The sequence below is a fragment of the Elephantulus edwardii genome, unplaced genomic scaffold (assembly GCF_000299155.1).
Source record: "Elephantulus edwardii isolate Elephantulus edwardi_28Jun2011 unplaced genomic scaffold, EleEdw1.0 scaffold00037, whole genome shotgun sequence".
Classification (NCBI taxonomy): Eukaryota; Metazoa; Chordata; class Mammalia; order Macroscelidea; family Macroscelididae; genus Elephantulus; species Elephantulus edwardii.
The window spans coordinates 17,671,914-17,688,185 of record NW_006399787.1 but is presented as its reverse complement, the minus strand read 5'-3'; the positions used below and the strand labels follow the sequence as shown (position 1 = coordinate 17,688,185).

Genomic DNA, 16,272 nt, shown 5'->3' with positions numbered 1-16,272 from the left:
ATGGCACATAACAACAACAACAACAACAACAACAACAACAACTCCTTATACTTGTTTCTGACAAATTTGACTATGATATGTTTTGATGTTTTACTTTTGGGGTCTATTCTATATGGTGTTCTCTTAGCTTCTTGAGTATGGAATATTTTCTTCTACTAATTCTTCCACAACTTTTTTGGTGCCTTTACTTCTCTTCTTCATGTTCTAGGATTCTCATTACCTGCATGTTATTTCTCTGGATGGTGTCCCATGTTATTCTTAGATTTTCTTCTTTTTCCTTCCTTTTTGATTCTGCATTTTGTTCTAGCAGATCAGTGTGATAATTCTATCATCTATTTCACTGGTCTGTGTTCCATCTCTTCAACCCCATTCCTGTGTCCCTCCATCATGTTGACAGCATCTGAAACATTGGTCCTCGTATTTTGGATTGTGATTTCTTGTTTTTCCAGAGCCTCTAAACTCTCGCTTGTTTGATCTGCATTGTTTTATATTGTTGGTTTTTTTTTAAGCTCCTCCTGGTTTTTGCTTGTGGTGTCCTGTAATTCTTCAAGTTTGTCTTTCACCCATTGAAAATAATCAATAATTGTTCTTTTAAATTCTGTGTCAAAAAGTTCCATCAGACTTTCTGGCTTCAGGAAATCCATTGATACTGTTTTACCTTTTTTTTTTTTTGTGACATCTTGCTTTGGGCTTGTGTAGAGTGTGAGGTAGACTTCTTCCTATGTGACATTGCTGTGGTAGAGTTTTTCATGTCTGAGGCAACAGCAAGTTCTTGATCTGATGTCACCACCCCAGAAAAGGGTAGGGCAGCTACCCTGCCTGGGTTTCTCTCAGTTCATAGAGAAAAAGCCGTTCAAGCAACCTCTTCTATCAGACAACTGTCTCAGCTAGGGTAGCTCACAGTGCTCTGGGCTAAAGGCAGTTGATGGACTGGATGTGAAGAGATGTAAGGCAGAGTGCGGAGACCTGCTTGGAAAACCAGGAAGCCTTGGTTTTCCCTTCAAGAACAAGCTCCAGCTGTCTCTTTCTTCTGATTGAGCCTAAGGGGTCCCACAAGGTCCAGCCCTCACTCAGGTTCCAGCTTTGCTTCTGGTGCACGTCCAGAGCTGCGTTCTGGGTGCAGGCTGGTGACATTAGGACAGGTGTTCCAGGCATTGCTCCACTACGCATCACTCCCTGGCATGTGCATCAGCATCTTCCCAGCATGTGCATGGCTGCAGGCAGCTCCCCAGCACACGAGTGGTATCAGTAAGCAGCTCCCCAGTGTGGGTGTGGCCCATTTCTAACTTTTAAAGAAAATGCCAGGCAGCCTTCCATAGTGTTGTACCATCTTACATTCCCATCAGCAGTGAATAAGAGTTCTAGTCTCTTTGCAACTTTACAAGTATATATTGTTTGCTACCATTGTTGAACTTTGGCATTGTTGCAAGGTGAGGTGATATCTCATAGTCATTTTTTAAATTAATTTATTAACTTCTTTATTTTACTTGTTATGTGCTGTTAAATTGGATCCAACTGGCACAGGAGGTTGCCCCTCCTTCTCCGGTGGAGCATCTGGTGGATTTGAACTGCATGCCATCGGGATTTCTTATAGTAATTTTGATTTGCATTTTTTTAACCAAAAACCTGTTTATTTGACTTGCACTTTGATAGCTAGGACTTATGAATATTTCTTCATGTATTTGTTTGCTATCTGAATTTCTTCTTTGGTGAAGTATCTAGTCCTATCTTATGCCCATTTTGCAATTGGATTGTTGACATTTTTTTCCTTCACACATGAAGAAACTAAAGCCACAACTCAAACAGATGTATGCACATGCACAACCATGTTTACTGTTGCATTATTCACAATAGCAAAGAGATGGAAACAGTCCAAATGCCCATCAAAAAACAAAAACTATGGTACGTTCACACAATGGAATAGTATGCAGCACAGAAAAACAATGAACTCATAAAACATTACACAACACGGGGGAGCCTGGAAGACATTATGCTGAGTGAAGTATCTCTGTCACAAAAGGACCAATACTGCATAACATTGCTGGTATAAAATAGGACTGATATGGTGATTTGGGTGGGGAAGAATAGGAAAAGAATGGATAAATAATGAACTCTGCATTCAAACAAATGAGAGGAAGAACTGTCTGAAAGAAATGTATTAGGCATTTTATGTATGACAATAATCTGGAACAACAGGTTACATTGCAAAGTGGACTAGGGGAGGGAGGATGATGTGCAACAACAAATGAATTAAAACCCTAGCTTTCTGTAAACCTTCATTAAAATCACACACAAAAAATTTAAAAAATTAAAATTAAACATTCCTGAAATTGTATCTTGGTTTATCTAAGTATGATCTTCTGATAGGGCATACAACTGGCTAAACAGCATTTGAATAGTTGCCTTCTGCTATGAGCTATTATTGTTATTGTTGTCATGTACGATCAAGTCCAAACCAACCCATAGCTGACCCTCTCGTGGATTTTCAGAGGTAGTTAATTGCATGGGAGGAGATTGTCCATCCTTTTCCCATGGAGCAGCTTATGAGCTTTGGGATTGCAGCACAACTTCTTGTCACTAGGCCACCAAAACTCCCTATATGAGCTGCTAGTAGGGGTTGCTATCCATTGAATAATATCTTCTCAAAATATGTGTTGTAAATGGTAACCAATATACCTATGGTTATAATGCTATTTGGGAATGGATTGTCTATTATATTAATGGGGCAGGATTAGTATATGGTGCATTTGAACAAATCACTTGTGATTTAAAAGAAGATTAAACAAGTAAGCAGAGAGAAATATAGGGATAAGATGGATTCCAAGATTCATGGGAGTTGCCAAAGAATGTCAGGCCCACAGATGCTGAAAAGAGTAAGGACTTTTCTCCAGAACCAACAGAATGAGAAGCATTTCCCTCATCCAATACTCTCAATTTAGGCTTCGTTGGCTTCCTAAATCTGAGAAAATAAGCCAACTGCTTGTGCTATTTGTTACAGGAACACCAGACAATCAAGACAGAAGTTATTTTGGTTTGTAATGTTTTAGGATGATTAAGTGTATCAGAAAGCAAAGATAATAGTTTTCCTAATTTTTTTTTAGCATAGTACTCACTATATTTTATGGGACAAGGAGATCTCAGCCTTTATATCCTTTGTGTTTGTAATATTTTATTTTAGGTGAACATTTGTTCATACACAACATTAATTCATACACAACTCATTTCATGACATTAGTTGCAGTCTCCACAGTCTCTCCGCATTTCCCTGTCCCTCCCTGCCTTCTTGTCACAGAAGTCTTTATTGATCACATCAGTCCTCACTAAATAACACCTCCTTGCTTCCTGCCAAAACCTGATTATACTCTTCAGTTTCTAGAAACAATTTAAACTCTTTGAGGATAGTGATTACTCATAAGGCCTACCATAACACCTACCATCTAACTCAATGAATTCATTGAGGCTGAGTTGGAACCAGTTCATACCTGACCCATCAGAATATGTTGGGGTGGACATGGTGGTCCTCTAAACCATATGGCAGGAGATGGCCCATCTTTCTCCCAAGGAGCAGCTGGTAGATTTGAACTGTTAGAGAAGCACTGTCTCTGGGTTAGCAGCGTAACTTCCTACAGACTATGCCACCAGAGCACTCTTATGTGCTTAAGACAAGTTTAATTTTCTTGCTAATATAATGACTATAACTTATAGTTGTGCGTGTAGTGTTTTAAACATTTCTTTTAGCTTTTCTAAAGTACTTTCCTGCACTTGAAATGAAGTAGATATAAAAAAAAATCTATGGCTTACTTGCATTTATTTATTTATTTTTATTCATTCATTCATACATTCATTCATTTAAACAAAGAAGGAAGCTGACACAGGCAAAGTGAGAGACTTGCCTCAAGCTACATACTGGGATGAGGTTGGACCCTCAGGCTCTTACCTTGATGACATAGGGCACATATTGTGGCCGCTTGGCATTGAGGAAGATCCCGATGCTGCATGGAATGAGAACCAGGACCAGGGAGATCACAATGCTGCCATAGGGCACCTTGTCCTTCAGGTCTCCATCGTAGATCCCCATGGAGTAGAGGTACAAGAGGAGAGGCATGAGACCCAAGGCAAAGAAGGTGGAGCAGGTGGTCATCACAATGCTGGGGAGAGACACAGGAAAAGCAAACAGATGAAGAGAGCCAGTTAAGACAGATGTTTTGTTGAGTACACTGCTATGTGCCGGCCACCATACTAAGTGCCCCATGTAGCTGAAGTGACATGCTCCGTTCCCTTTCCACAACAGCCTTGGAAGGAGAGCATACTATCTCCACTTGGATCATGAGGATGCTGGGGACTAGAAAAGTTATGACCTGTCCAAGATTACCTAGGCTGAGCCAGGATTTAGTCCAAGTCTGTCTGTGTGACACTTATGTCCTGTGTGCTTCATTGTGGAAAGAGCCATTCTGAATACTCAAAAACATTCTTTCTCTATTTTTTTCTTTTTTTTTAATCAGGGTAAAGCGCGAACACAGTCCCCCACTACCACAAATTATGCGGTCGAGTTTCCCACATTTGGGGAAATCGCAGGGGTCAGCACATCCGGACTGCAATGGATAAGCCTCGCCCTGGGAAAACCACTTTCGTGATCATGGTATCTCCCCCGCCAGGTAAGTATTCAAAAACATTCTTGATGTCCTCTCCATTCCCTTCCTCTCTCTTCTTTGGACAGTTACCTATCCTGGCTCTGGAACATACTGCCTTTACTTGCACTAATAAATTGCCTGCACTTTCACCTTAAAAAAACACACACACACACAAAACAAACTCACAAAAAACCCCACACACCAAAAGAAAACATGCTTGAATTTGTAAGGAAGCAAGATGCCCAGGGACAAAAACAAAGCCTGAAAAGTGGTTAGAGGGTAAGCCTATGACTGCACTACACTGAATAGGGGGGTTGGGATTCGAGTGCCCTCATAAGAGACTGAATTGAAGTCTTAAGAAGAATTGAAACTGAGAGATTAGTAATAAAAGATTATTAGAACCTGCCACCCCCCCGCCCCACAAATCTTAGAATTATCTAATGGGTCAAAATACAAAATCATAATAGGTAAAATATTTAAAATGATAATAAAATAAGTACTTGAAATGTAAGGGGATTACTATGCATTAGGTCATGAGTTCTAAACTTCTAAAGCACAAGCAATCAAAGGAAAAACATAAATTTGGAATCATGAAAATGAAAAGATTCTGTGCTTCAAAGAACACTATTAAGAAAGTATCCCACAGAATGGGAGAAAATATTTTAAAACCATGTAAAGATCTGGAGTCCAGAATATATAAAAACTGCCGAGCATAGTGGAATGAGCCTGTAGTCCCAGCTACTTGGGAGGCTGAGGCTGGAGGATTACTTGAGTCTGGGAGTTCTTGGCTGCAGTGTGCTATGGTGATTGGGTGTCCACACTAAGTTCAGCAGCAATATGATGACCTCCTGGGAGCAGGGGACCACCAGATTTTTTAAGGAGGCGTGAATCGGCCCAGTTCAGAATATATAAAAACCTTTTTTTTCTTATTTCTCATGTCAGACAGGCAATGTGTCCATGCTGTAACAAGGTTTCTGGGAGGCATGTGTCATGCAAAAGTATGAACACCCAATCATCATGCTCACGAACCAGAAAAGGATCTGAGAATATAGAAAAACTTTTAAGTTCAGCAATAAAAAGACAACTAAGTTAAGACATAGGCCAACTATTTGAATAGATGATTCTCTAAAGAACCAGATGGCCAAAACCCACACAAAGATGCTTAACATCATTAGGCCTTAGAGAAATACAAGTCAGAATCACAATAAGATACCACCAAAGACCTACTGCCAGACCGGACAGGCCTGTTGCCACAGAATCAACTCCACATCATAAGACTCCATCATGTCAGAGTAAACTGTGCTACATATCGTTTTCAGTGGCTGACCTTTTTGAAATAGATTGCTAAGTCTTTCTTTTAAGGTGAACCTTGGTGGACTTGAACATACAAACTTTCAATTATCTGATAAATGTATTAAGCATTTGTACCACCCAGGAACTATGAATAGAATTTTTAAAAAAAGGTCAATAACAAGTGTTGATGAAGTTGTGAAGAAATCGGAACCTATGTATGTTGTTGATGGAAATATTAAATGGTGCAAATGCTTTTGCAAAGCTTGACAGTTCCTCAAAAATCTAAATCATATGGCCCTGCAATTATACTGCTCACTCTTTTACTTTGATGGAATCAGTGTTCCTCCTCCTTTGGGTTTGGTTTAAGGCTATAAGTTTTTATGGGAAGACTTTCATCTTTCTCCTTCCTTTTGAGTGCTTGGTAGATTTGAACCACAAACCTCAACATTAGCAGCTTGACACATTATATACTATATCACCAGAGCTCTTTATTAAACTTCCAGGAGAACTAAAAACCATATTAAAAACCTTGCATATAAATACTATAAGAGCATCATTTATAATAGCCAAAAGTGAACACTAAGCACATACCCATCAACTAATAGATAAATAAACAAAATGTGATATATTTATACATTGTAATATAGTTAAATTACAAAAAGAAGTGAAGTATTGCTGCATTTTGTTACCTGGATAAATCTTGAGAGTGATATATGTTAAGTGAAAGATGATAACTTACATAAGACCATATATTATATGACTATTTATAGGCAATGCTTAAAAAAAAGCAAATCTGTGGAGACAGGAGGTAAATTAGTGGTTGCTGGGAGCTGAGAGAACAAGGTAACAGGGAGACACTGCTAATGGACTTTGGGTTTCTTTTGGAAATGTTGAAAATGTCCTGGAATCAGTGGTGATGATTATGCATTACGCAAATATACTAATTGCCATGTACTTGTAACTTACATGTACACTGTGAAGTGGTGAATTTTACATTATATAAATGATATTCAATTAAAATAATTTTAAATAATGAAAAGCAGCTTAAGTAATTCTTTGAGAAAAATGAGAGTCTTTTATTGGAAAAGAGGACAAAAAAACTAGTGAGTTTAATATCCTAATTAAGAAGATAAGCAAAAATAAATCAAAAGAACATAGAAGAAAGAAAATATTAAAGATTAGAGAAGAAATTTCCAAGAAGATATAGAAATAAACTGAGAGGACTAATATGCCCAAGAACAAGTTCTCTGAGAAGTTTCATAAACTAGACACCACAGACAAGACAGATCAAGGTAAAAAGGAAGGTGATTGACGATATGAGGAATGAAAAAAGAGAACATCACTACAGATGCAGTAAAGATTGTCAAAGGTCATAAAAGAAAGCAGTGAGCTTCATATTTCATTTTTAATTCAGATTAGATGGATGATCTCCTGGGAAATGCAACCTTCAAAACGAACTATAAAAATGAAACTTCTACTAAAGTCAACTAAAAATGAAGTTGAAAACCCAAGTCAAGTTAGAATCATTGGAGACATTTAGTAAGTACTTAAAAATTACTCTCCGAAAACCCATCTGACCTGTATGGCTTCACAGAAGAATGCTACGGGACTTTAAAGTACATTTACTTCCAATATTACACAAACGATTCCAGAGAAAACAAAATGGCAGAACGTTTTTAAAAAATAGGACTGGTAAAATAAAAAAAAAAAAAGACTGGTATAATCTTGAAAGCAAACTGCAAAAGAATATTATGAGGAAGGTAAATTAAGGGTCATTCTCACTTATTAATTAGAAGCTAAAGTCCTAAATAAAACACTAACATTAATCTAAAAAATTCTATGCAGAGAATTGTCTGGGAACCAGACAAAAATGCCTTCTAGCATCACTCTCATTCAGTATTGTATTGGAAGTCCCAGCCAGGGTGAAGATAAGAAAAGGCATTTAAAGCTCTTCTTATTTACAGGTGATATGAACCTGTACTCTCTGCTTTCAGCCTTGATCTATCTGACATTGGCAATGATAACCCTAGTGCTATAGCCTCTTCTAAATCTTGCTTGTATTTCTGGTAGTTCTCTGTCAAGAAGAGATTCCAGGTGTTTTTGGATAATTTTCAGTAAGATTTTGCTTGTGTGTGATTATCAGTAACACTGATAATTTCCACACTCTGTTGGGTCACCTTTTTTTTTTTTTTAATGGGAAAAAATAAGGATCTCTTTCAATCCATTGGCCAGGTAGCTGTCCTCCAGATTTCTTGGCACAAACTGGTGAGCATGTCTAGGGCAGCCTCTGTTTGTTGAAATACGTCAATTGGTATTACGTCAGTTTCTGGGGACTTGCTTTTTGCCAATTCCTTCAGAGCAGTTTAAACTTCCTCCTTCCTTCCCTTTCCATCTTGAACATATGTTTCATGAAATTCTTCTGTGTCAGCCAATTCTTTTTGGTACAGTGACTCTGTGTACTACTTCTGGTGGAAACCAGAGGGTACCAGAGGAATGTCTATCTGTGTTTCATTGATTACACAAAAGCAATTGACTGTGTGGATCACAACAAATTGTGGCTAACCTTGACATGAATGAGAATCCTAGAACATTTGATGGTGCTCATGTGAAACCTATACTTGGACCAGGAAGCAATTGTTAAAATGAAGCAAGGAAACACTTCATGGTTCAAAATAAGGAAAGGAGTGAGTCAGGGATACATCCTGTTTCCATACCTTTTCAGTCTTTATGCAGAACAGGTCATTTAGAGGCTAGATTTTATGAGGAGAAATGTGGTGTCAGGATTGGAGGAAGACTCATCAACAACCTATGCTATGCAGATGACACACCTTGTTGATTGACACTGAGGAGAATCTGAAGCATTTACTGTAGAAGGTCAAAGACTGTAGTCTTCAGTATTAATTAAAGCTTAACACCAAGAAGACAAAGATTCTCACCACTGGGCCAGTTGGAAGTACCATGTTAGATGGAGAAGAGATTGAGGTTGTAAGCAATCTCAGCTTACTTGGCTCCACTCTTTGCACCAGCAGAAAGGAAATAAAAAGACAAATTACATTAGATAAATCTGCTGTCAGGGACCTAAACAAAGTGCTAAAGAAGAATAATGTCACTCTAGAGACAACTTGCGCCTGATTCAGGCTATGGCCTTTGTAATTACTTGCTATGCATCAGAGAGCTGGACAATGACTAATAATGAATCAATTCTTTTGGGTTGTGGTGCTAGAGAAGAGCCTTGAACATATCATGGACCACCAAGAGAATGAACAAGTCTGTCCTAGAGAGGGTGAAACCAAGGTTTTTCTTGGAGGCAAAAATGTTAAATCTCCATCTCACATACTTTGAGCATGTTGCCAGTAGAAGACATCATGCTTGGAAGGGTGGAGGGATAGCACAAGAAGGGAAGACCTCGATGAGATGGGTTGACACAGTAGCTGGGATAATGGGGGTAGGTGTGTTGGAGACAGTGAGACTGCCTCAGGATAGGGCGGGTTCAGAGCTATTGTACATAGGGTCGCTATAATTGCAGGTAACAGTAACAACATGATATCATACATAAAAATGCTAAAGGTTTAACAAGAATATTGCTACAACTATTTGATATACTTAGCAAAGTGGCAGGGTATAAGGATTCTTTGCTACCATAAAAGAGAACTTTTAAAAGGAAATAAGGTGGACGGACGCTTCGGCCATAATGAAAAAAAAAAGGAAATAAGGAAAACTATCATTTATAATGGATCTTAGCTTAAAGCAGAGCATACCATAGGTATGTCTATCAGTGACTATGCAAAGGCGTTTTACTGTGTGGATCACAACAGTGACTAGCTGTAAGAAGAATGAAAATCCTAGAATACTTGATTGTGCTTATGCAAAACCTATACTTGGACCAGGAGACAGTCATCAGAACAGAACAGAGAAACACTGTTTAAATTCAGAAAAAGTGTATGCCAAGGATGCATCCTACATCCATACCTTTTCAATCTATATGTAAAACAGATGATCTGGGAGGATGGGTTTTATGAAGAGGAATGTGGCATCAGGATTGAAGGAAGATTCATCTGCTATGTAGATGACACAACCTTGCTTGCTACAGAAGGTTAAGAACTGCAGCCTTCAATATGGATTGTCCACATTCAACACTTTTGGTACCAGCAGCCAGGAAATGAAAAGATGAATTGCATTGGGAAAGTCTGTTGCCAGGGACTTCTCCGGAGTACAGAAGAACAATGATATCAGTCTGGAGTCTAAGATGCATCTGATTCAGGCCATGGTCTTTGCAAGTACTTGCTATGGATCAGAGAGCTGGACAATGGCTAAGGATGATAGAAGAATAATTGATGCCTTTGAGTTGTGGTGATGAAGAAGAGTCTTGAGCATACCATGGACCACCAAGGGTGACTTCAGCAATGGGCTGTAGTGTGTCAGAGAAGGAGATGATGAGGATGGCACAGGATAGGGCAGGGGTCAGACTGGCTATTCATAGGGTTGTTATGGGTTGTACCTGACTCAATGGCATCTAACAACAACAACAACAACAACAACTGAATAAGAACAGAGTAGGAGGTTTCTCCCCCAGTCATGTAGTCAAAACAGCTTTACTGGTACAACTACATAGATCATAGAACATAACTGCGAACCCTGAACAGATTATCTTTGACAAAAAGCCAAAATCCATTATGTGAGTTAAAGAGTCTTTTAAACAAATAAATGAAACAAAGGTGAACAAACAAAAACCAAAACCCAAATAGTGCCAGTAAAACTAACCCAATATGGATCAAACACCTAAATGTAAAACCTAAGTGCTAAAGATCATCAAAGAACAAACAGAAGGTAACTTAGACGCTGTTAATTTGTGGCACACATTTACTATTAGAAATAACCCCAAACACGCAAACAACAGGAGATAAATCAGAAAATTGGGCCTTTCTAGAAATTAAATCCTTATGTGCACCAAAAGATTTCTGGTAAAGATAACCTACAGATTGGGATTAATATTTGACAATAACATATCCTGCAAGGAACTAATCTCTAAAATATATAGGAAACTTTAACACCTCAACAACAGAAAGATAAAAAATTCAATGCAAGATAGGCAGAGGACATGAGAAGACATTTTGCCAAACACATTCAAATGGCTAACAAACACATGAAGAAATGCTCAAGATCATTAGCATGAAAACAAGATAATTTGCAAAAAACCCAAACCACTGCCATGGAGTCAATTCCAATTCTTAGAAATCCTCCACTGGTGTTTTCTAAGGCTCTAAATCCTAACAAGAGGAGACTGTCAATCTCTCCCTAGGAAGTAGTTGATGGGTTTGAACTATTTGAGCTTTCCTTTAACAGCCCAACACATAACACACTATGCCACCCAGGATCCTTCATTAGCTATTGATGTTGTATGCCATCAAGTCAGAACTGACCTTCCAGTGGGTTTTCAGAGGCAATAAATCACACAGGAGGAGATTGCCCATATTTTCCTGTGAAGCAGCTCGTGGATTTGAACTTTGTGCCTTTGGGATTGCAGCTCAGCTTCCTACCACTGTACCACCAGAGTTCCTATTAGCTATTGTTGTTGTTGATTGCCTTCGAGTTGAGCACAACTCATAGTGACCACATGAACAAAAGGCCTGAAGCCTTTCTATAACATTTCTATATCGATACTTATCTAAGTTCATAGAGTTTCCGGAGGCATGTTGTTTAGGAAGTGGATGCCACTCCTACTTCCAATATTAGCTATTAAGGAGATACAAATCCAAGCACAATGAGAATTTTACAACCATTTTAGGTCATAAACTTTATTATGAAAGTATTTTTTTAAAGACAAAAACTCAGGAGCTCTGGTGGCCTAGTGGCAAGAAGCTGAACTGCAATCCCAAAGGTACATGGCTCAAGTCCACCAGATGCTCTGCTGGAGAAGGAGGAGCAATCTTCTCCTGTACCAGTCAGATCCGATTTGACAGTACACACAAAAAAAATAATAACATTAAAGAAAAATTAAAGACAAAAACTAAAGACAAAACAAAATCACAATGAGATACCATCTCACCCCAGTAATAAGAGTAAATTTTAATAAGCCAGGAAACAACAAATACTGGTGAAGGTGCGGAGAGATTGGGACACTCATATATTGCTACTGGGAATGTAAAATGGCACAACTTCTTGGTAAGAAGCTGCATTGGATCCCAAAGGCAGGTGATTCCAATCCACCAATCGTTCCACAGGAGAAAGATGGTCAATCTCCTCCCATGTGATTTACTGCCTCTGAAAACCCACTGGAGGGTCAGCTATGAGTTGACTCAAAGGCACACAATAACAACTGTAGGAAGCACTTTGGTGTTTCCTAAAGAATCTAAAAATAGAAATGTTTGATTCAGCAATCTCACTACCAGGTATGTATTTGTCTTTGTTAGGTGTTTTTGAATCAAATACAACTTGTAGTGACCCTATGAATAACATATCTGAACCCTGTTCTATCCTGTGCTATCTTCACACTTCCTGACACACTTGTGCCCATTGCTGCAATCACTGCAATCAATCTCAATGAGAGCCTTCCTCACTTTCACTGATCTTCCACCTTTCCTAGTATCATGTCCCTTTCCAAGGAATAGCCTTTCTCAGCAACATATTCAAATTAGGTGAGATGAAGTTTCACCATCCTTGCCTCCAAGGAGCATTCTGGTTGCACTTTTCCAAAGACATATCTATTCTTTTAATAGTCCAAAAGATAGTCAGTACTCTTCTCCAACACCACAGCTCAAAGGCATAAATTCTTCTTCTGTCATCCTTATTCATTGTCTGGTTCTCAGATGCAAAGCAAGTCTTTGAAAAGATTATGGCCTGAATTAGGTGCACTATGATCTTCAAATTGGCATTGCTCTCACTAATTAGGTGAGATCCCTGACAATGGTCTTTCTCAATGCAATATTTGTCCTGAACTCCCCACTGCTGGTACCAAGGGTGTTGGTTGTGGATCCAAGTAAGATGAAGTCATTGACAATTTCAATCTTTATCTATCTTGATGTTGCTTATTTGGCCAGTGTTGAGAAATTTTGTCTTCTTGATATTAACATGCAATACATATTGTAGGCTGTATTCTTTGATCTTCTGCATCAAGCATTTCAAGTACTTACTTTGAGCAAGCAAATTTGTGTCATCTGCATAACACAGGTTGTTGATGAGTCTTCCTCCTATACTTATGGTACATTTTTCTTTATAGAGTCCAGCCTCTCAAATGATTAGCTCAGTGTACAGATTGAATAAGTATGGAAAAAAGAAACAACCGTGACATACTCCTTTGCCGATTTTAAACTATTCAGTGCTGTGTTTGGACAGCAGCTTCTTAGTCTAGGTATATATACTGAAGGAATAAGAACTGGGACTTGAACAGATATATATAAAACTGTGGTCGTTGTAGCATTATTTACAATAGCAAAGAGATGGAAACAACCTAAGTGTCCATCAGTGGATGAATGGATAAACTAGGACATACATTCCCCACAAGGAAGTATTACATAATATTGATAAATAATTATCAAACCAGCACATAAAATAGATGAATATGTGAAGGATTTTATGCTGAGTGATATGTCAGTCACAAAAGAACAAATATTGCACAAGTTCACCATTATATAAAGCTAAGCAAAGGATTACACACAGAAAGAAACATTCTTTGATGGTTACTAGGAAGCTCTGGTGGCTTAGCAGTAAGGAAGTGCACGGTCAGCCCAAAGGTATGTGGTTCATATCCATCAGCTGTTCTGCAAGAGAAAAATGGTCAATCTCCTCCTAGTAATTTACAGCTTCTGAGAACTGATTGAGGTCAGCCATGAGTTGGTTCTGAATCAAGGGTACTCAACAATAATACATTATTATTAATAATACCTTATTATTAATAAAATAATACATCATAATAATACATTATCATCATCATCATCATCATCATCGAGTTGGAACTGTCTCATAGCTGACCCTCCAGTGGGCTTTCAGAGGCAGTGAAATGCACTTGAAGGGACTGACCATCTTTTTACCACAGGTCAGCTGGTGGATATAAACTGCATGCCTCTTGGCTGACAGCACAACTCCTTTCCACAAGGCTACCAGAGTTCTCTTTCGCTATATTGTTGTTGATTACCATTGAATCACAACCCATCAGTGGGTTTCAAGAGGCTGTTAATTACACAGGAAGAGATTGCCCATTCTTCTCCTGTGGAGCAGCTGCTGGATTCACACTGTATGCCTTCAAGATTTCAGCAGATAAAGAACAAATTATTTAAAAATACAATTTCTAATATATATAAAATAGAAAATATTTAGAAGGAAAATTAAGAGCTAAGTAAGAGCTTTATGCAAGAATAGAAAATGTCACAGAATATTATAAAACAAGGCCTAAATAAAAGCAAAACATATTCGTAGATAAGATGTTTCAATATTATCGAAATGTCTCTAAATTTATTTGTAGGGAGCTCTGATGGCTTAGTGGTAAGAAATTGCACTGCCAATACAAAAGTACAGGGTTCTAAACCACCAGCTGTTCTCCTGGAGAAAGATGAACAATATCCTCTAATCATTCCCAAAACAATTTGCTGGAGGGTCAGCTATGGGTTGGTTCTGACTGGATGGTATTCAACACCAACAGACTTATTTTTAAATGTATTACATACTTTGGGCATGTTGCCAGAAGCTATCAGTCTTTGGAGAAGGACATCATGCTTAGAAGGGTAGAGGGACAGCGTAGAAGAGGGAGACCCTGAATGAGATGGATTGACAAAGTGACTGGGGTATAATGGCAGGTGTGTCCGAGACAATGAAAGTGGCTTACGACAGGACAGGGTTCATATGTTTGCTATGAGTTGCAGTCAAACTGATGGCACATAACAACAACAACAGTACAAAATTTGACAAGTTTTTTTAACATATTGAAAGCTTTTATAAAAATTCAACTGGAAAAGTAAAGATCAAGGATAAAATAAGTTTCAAGAAGAACAAGTAGAGACTTCCTTCTAGATCTTTAGACTTACTGTAAAGCCATGGTAATTATGAATATATGGTACTGGTACAAGGATAGCCGCATTACATAATAGAAGAGAAGAGAGATCCCACTCTTAATTAGCAAGTTCAGTGTATGAGAGAGGTCGAATGACAAATGACTGGAGGAAGATGTACTCAGTGACGGGGATGGGAATTTCCTCTGTTAACATGTACAGCAGAACATTTGATCATGACATACTGACATAAGTTGATCGAAGATGCCCATGTGAAAAACAAAATTTTAGAACATTTAAAAGAAAAAGTAGGGGAATAAACTTTTATCTTGCAGGTAGCAAAAGATGAAGAAAATCCTCAAACCATTCATTAACTATTCAGAGAAAAATATTTGTAAATTTTATTAAGTAAAAATGAATATTCTGTGTTATAAGGCAACATTCAGGTAGAAAGATAAGACCCAAACTGTGAGCAGACATTGTAAAAACATGACAGGCAACTTTACGAATGAACGAGATAAAGACAACAATCCAATAGAAAAATCAGCAAAAAGTCACACTTCCAGAAGAGGTTATAGAAATGGCCAATGAACTTAAGCCAATGTGCTGAGGCTTCTACAGACCAGGAGAGTGCTGATTTAGAACCACCTTGGCCCAGTTCACACTCACCAGATGGCAAAATTAACAAGAATGACAATTTTAAAACAGGCGAGAAATGGAGAAACCGATTCTCACACATTCCTAAGAGAAGTGTGAAGAGAAACAGCTACCATGGCGACTTATGTGCTGATGATGTGTGAAATCCATGACCCACAGGTCCTGCTATTGTCACATGTGAGCATGGGGTATGCGGAAGACCCAAGAATCAGACTGTGCATAGCAGTATAGCCTGGACAGGAGGACGGGTAACAGAATCTACGCAGAAGTTGAGCTATTTTATCTATAGAGCTATAGATCACAAGAACCACATAGTACAGTGATGTGAAGAGTATGATACTTGTTGCACAAGGTCAGACTACATCCTTCAATATGGATTACATTTCAATATCAAGAAAACAAAAATCTTCACCACTGGGTCAATATGCAATATCATGATAGATTAAGAAATGATTGAAGCTGTCAACAAAATCATCTTACTTGGATCCTTGGAAAAGCACATCCTGCTTGAATAAGTGGAAGGTCAGCTAATGAGAGAAAGATTCTCAATGAGATAGATTAACCCAGTGAGTGCAATAATCAAGTGTGTCAGAGATGGTGAGGACAGCACCATAGGACAAAGCTCAGATTTGTTGTCATGGGGTTGACTATGAGTTGTACTCGACAGAACAAGAACAATCCATTCTGTGTTCTCTCTCTCTCTCTCTCTC

At 38.4% G+C, this 16,272-nt stretch overlaps 1 protein-coding gene across 1 annotated transcript in view; it reads right to left on the bottom strand.

The window, feature by feature from the left end:
- The window catches only part of SLC10A1 (solute carrier family 10 (sodium/bile acid cotransporter), member 1), a 38,284-nt gene that overhangs the window by 15,602 nt on the left and 6,410 nt on the right, over positions 1–16,272 (bottom strand). Inside the window, exon 2 of the mRNA XM_006884797.1 lies at positions 3,938–4,148. Coding sequence (XP_006884859.1) covers positions 3,938–4,148 — 211 coding nt within the window. The remainder of the gene's footprint in view (positions 1–3,937; positions 4,149–16,272) is intronic.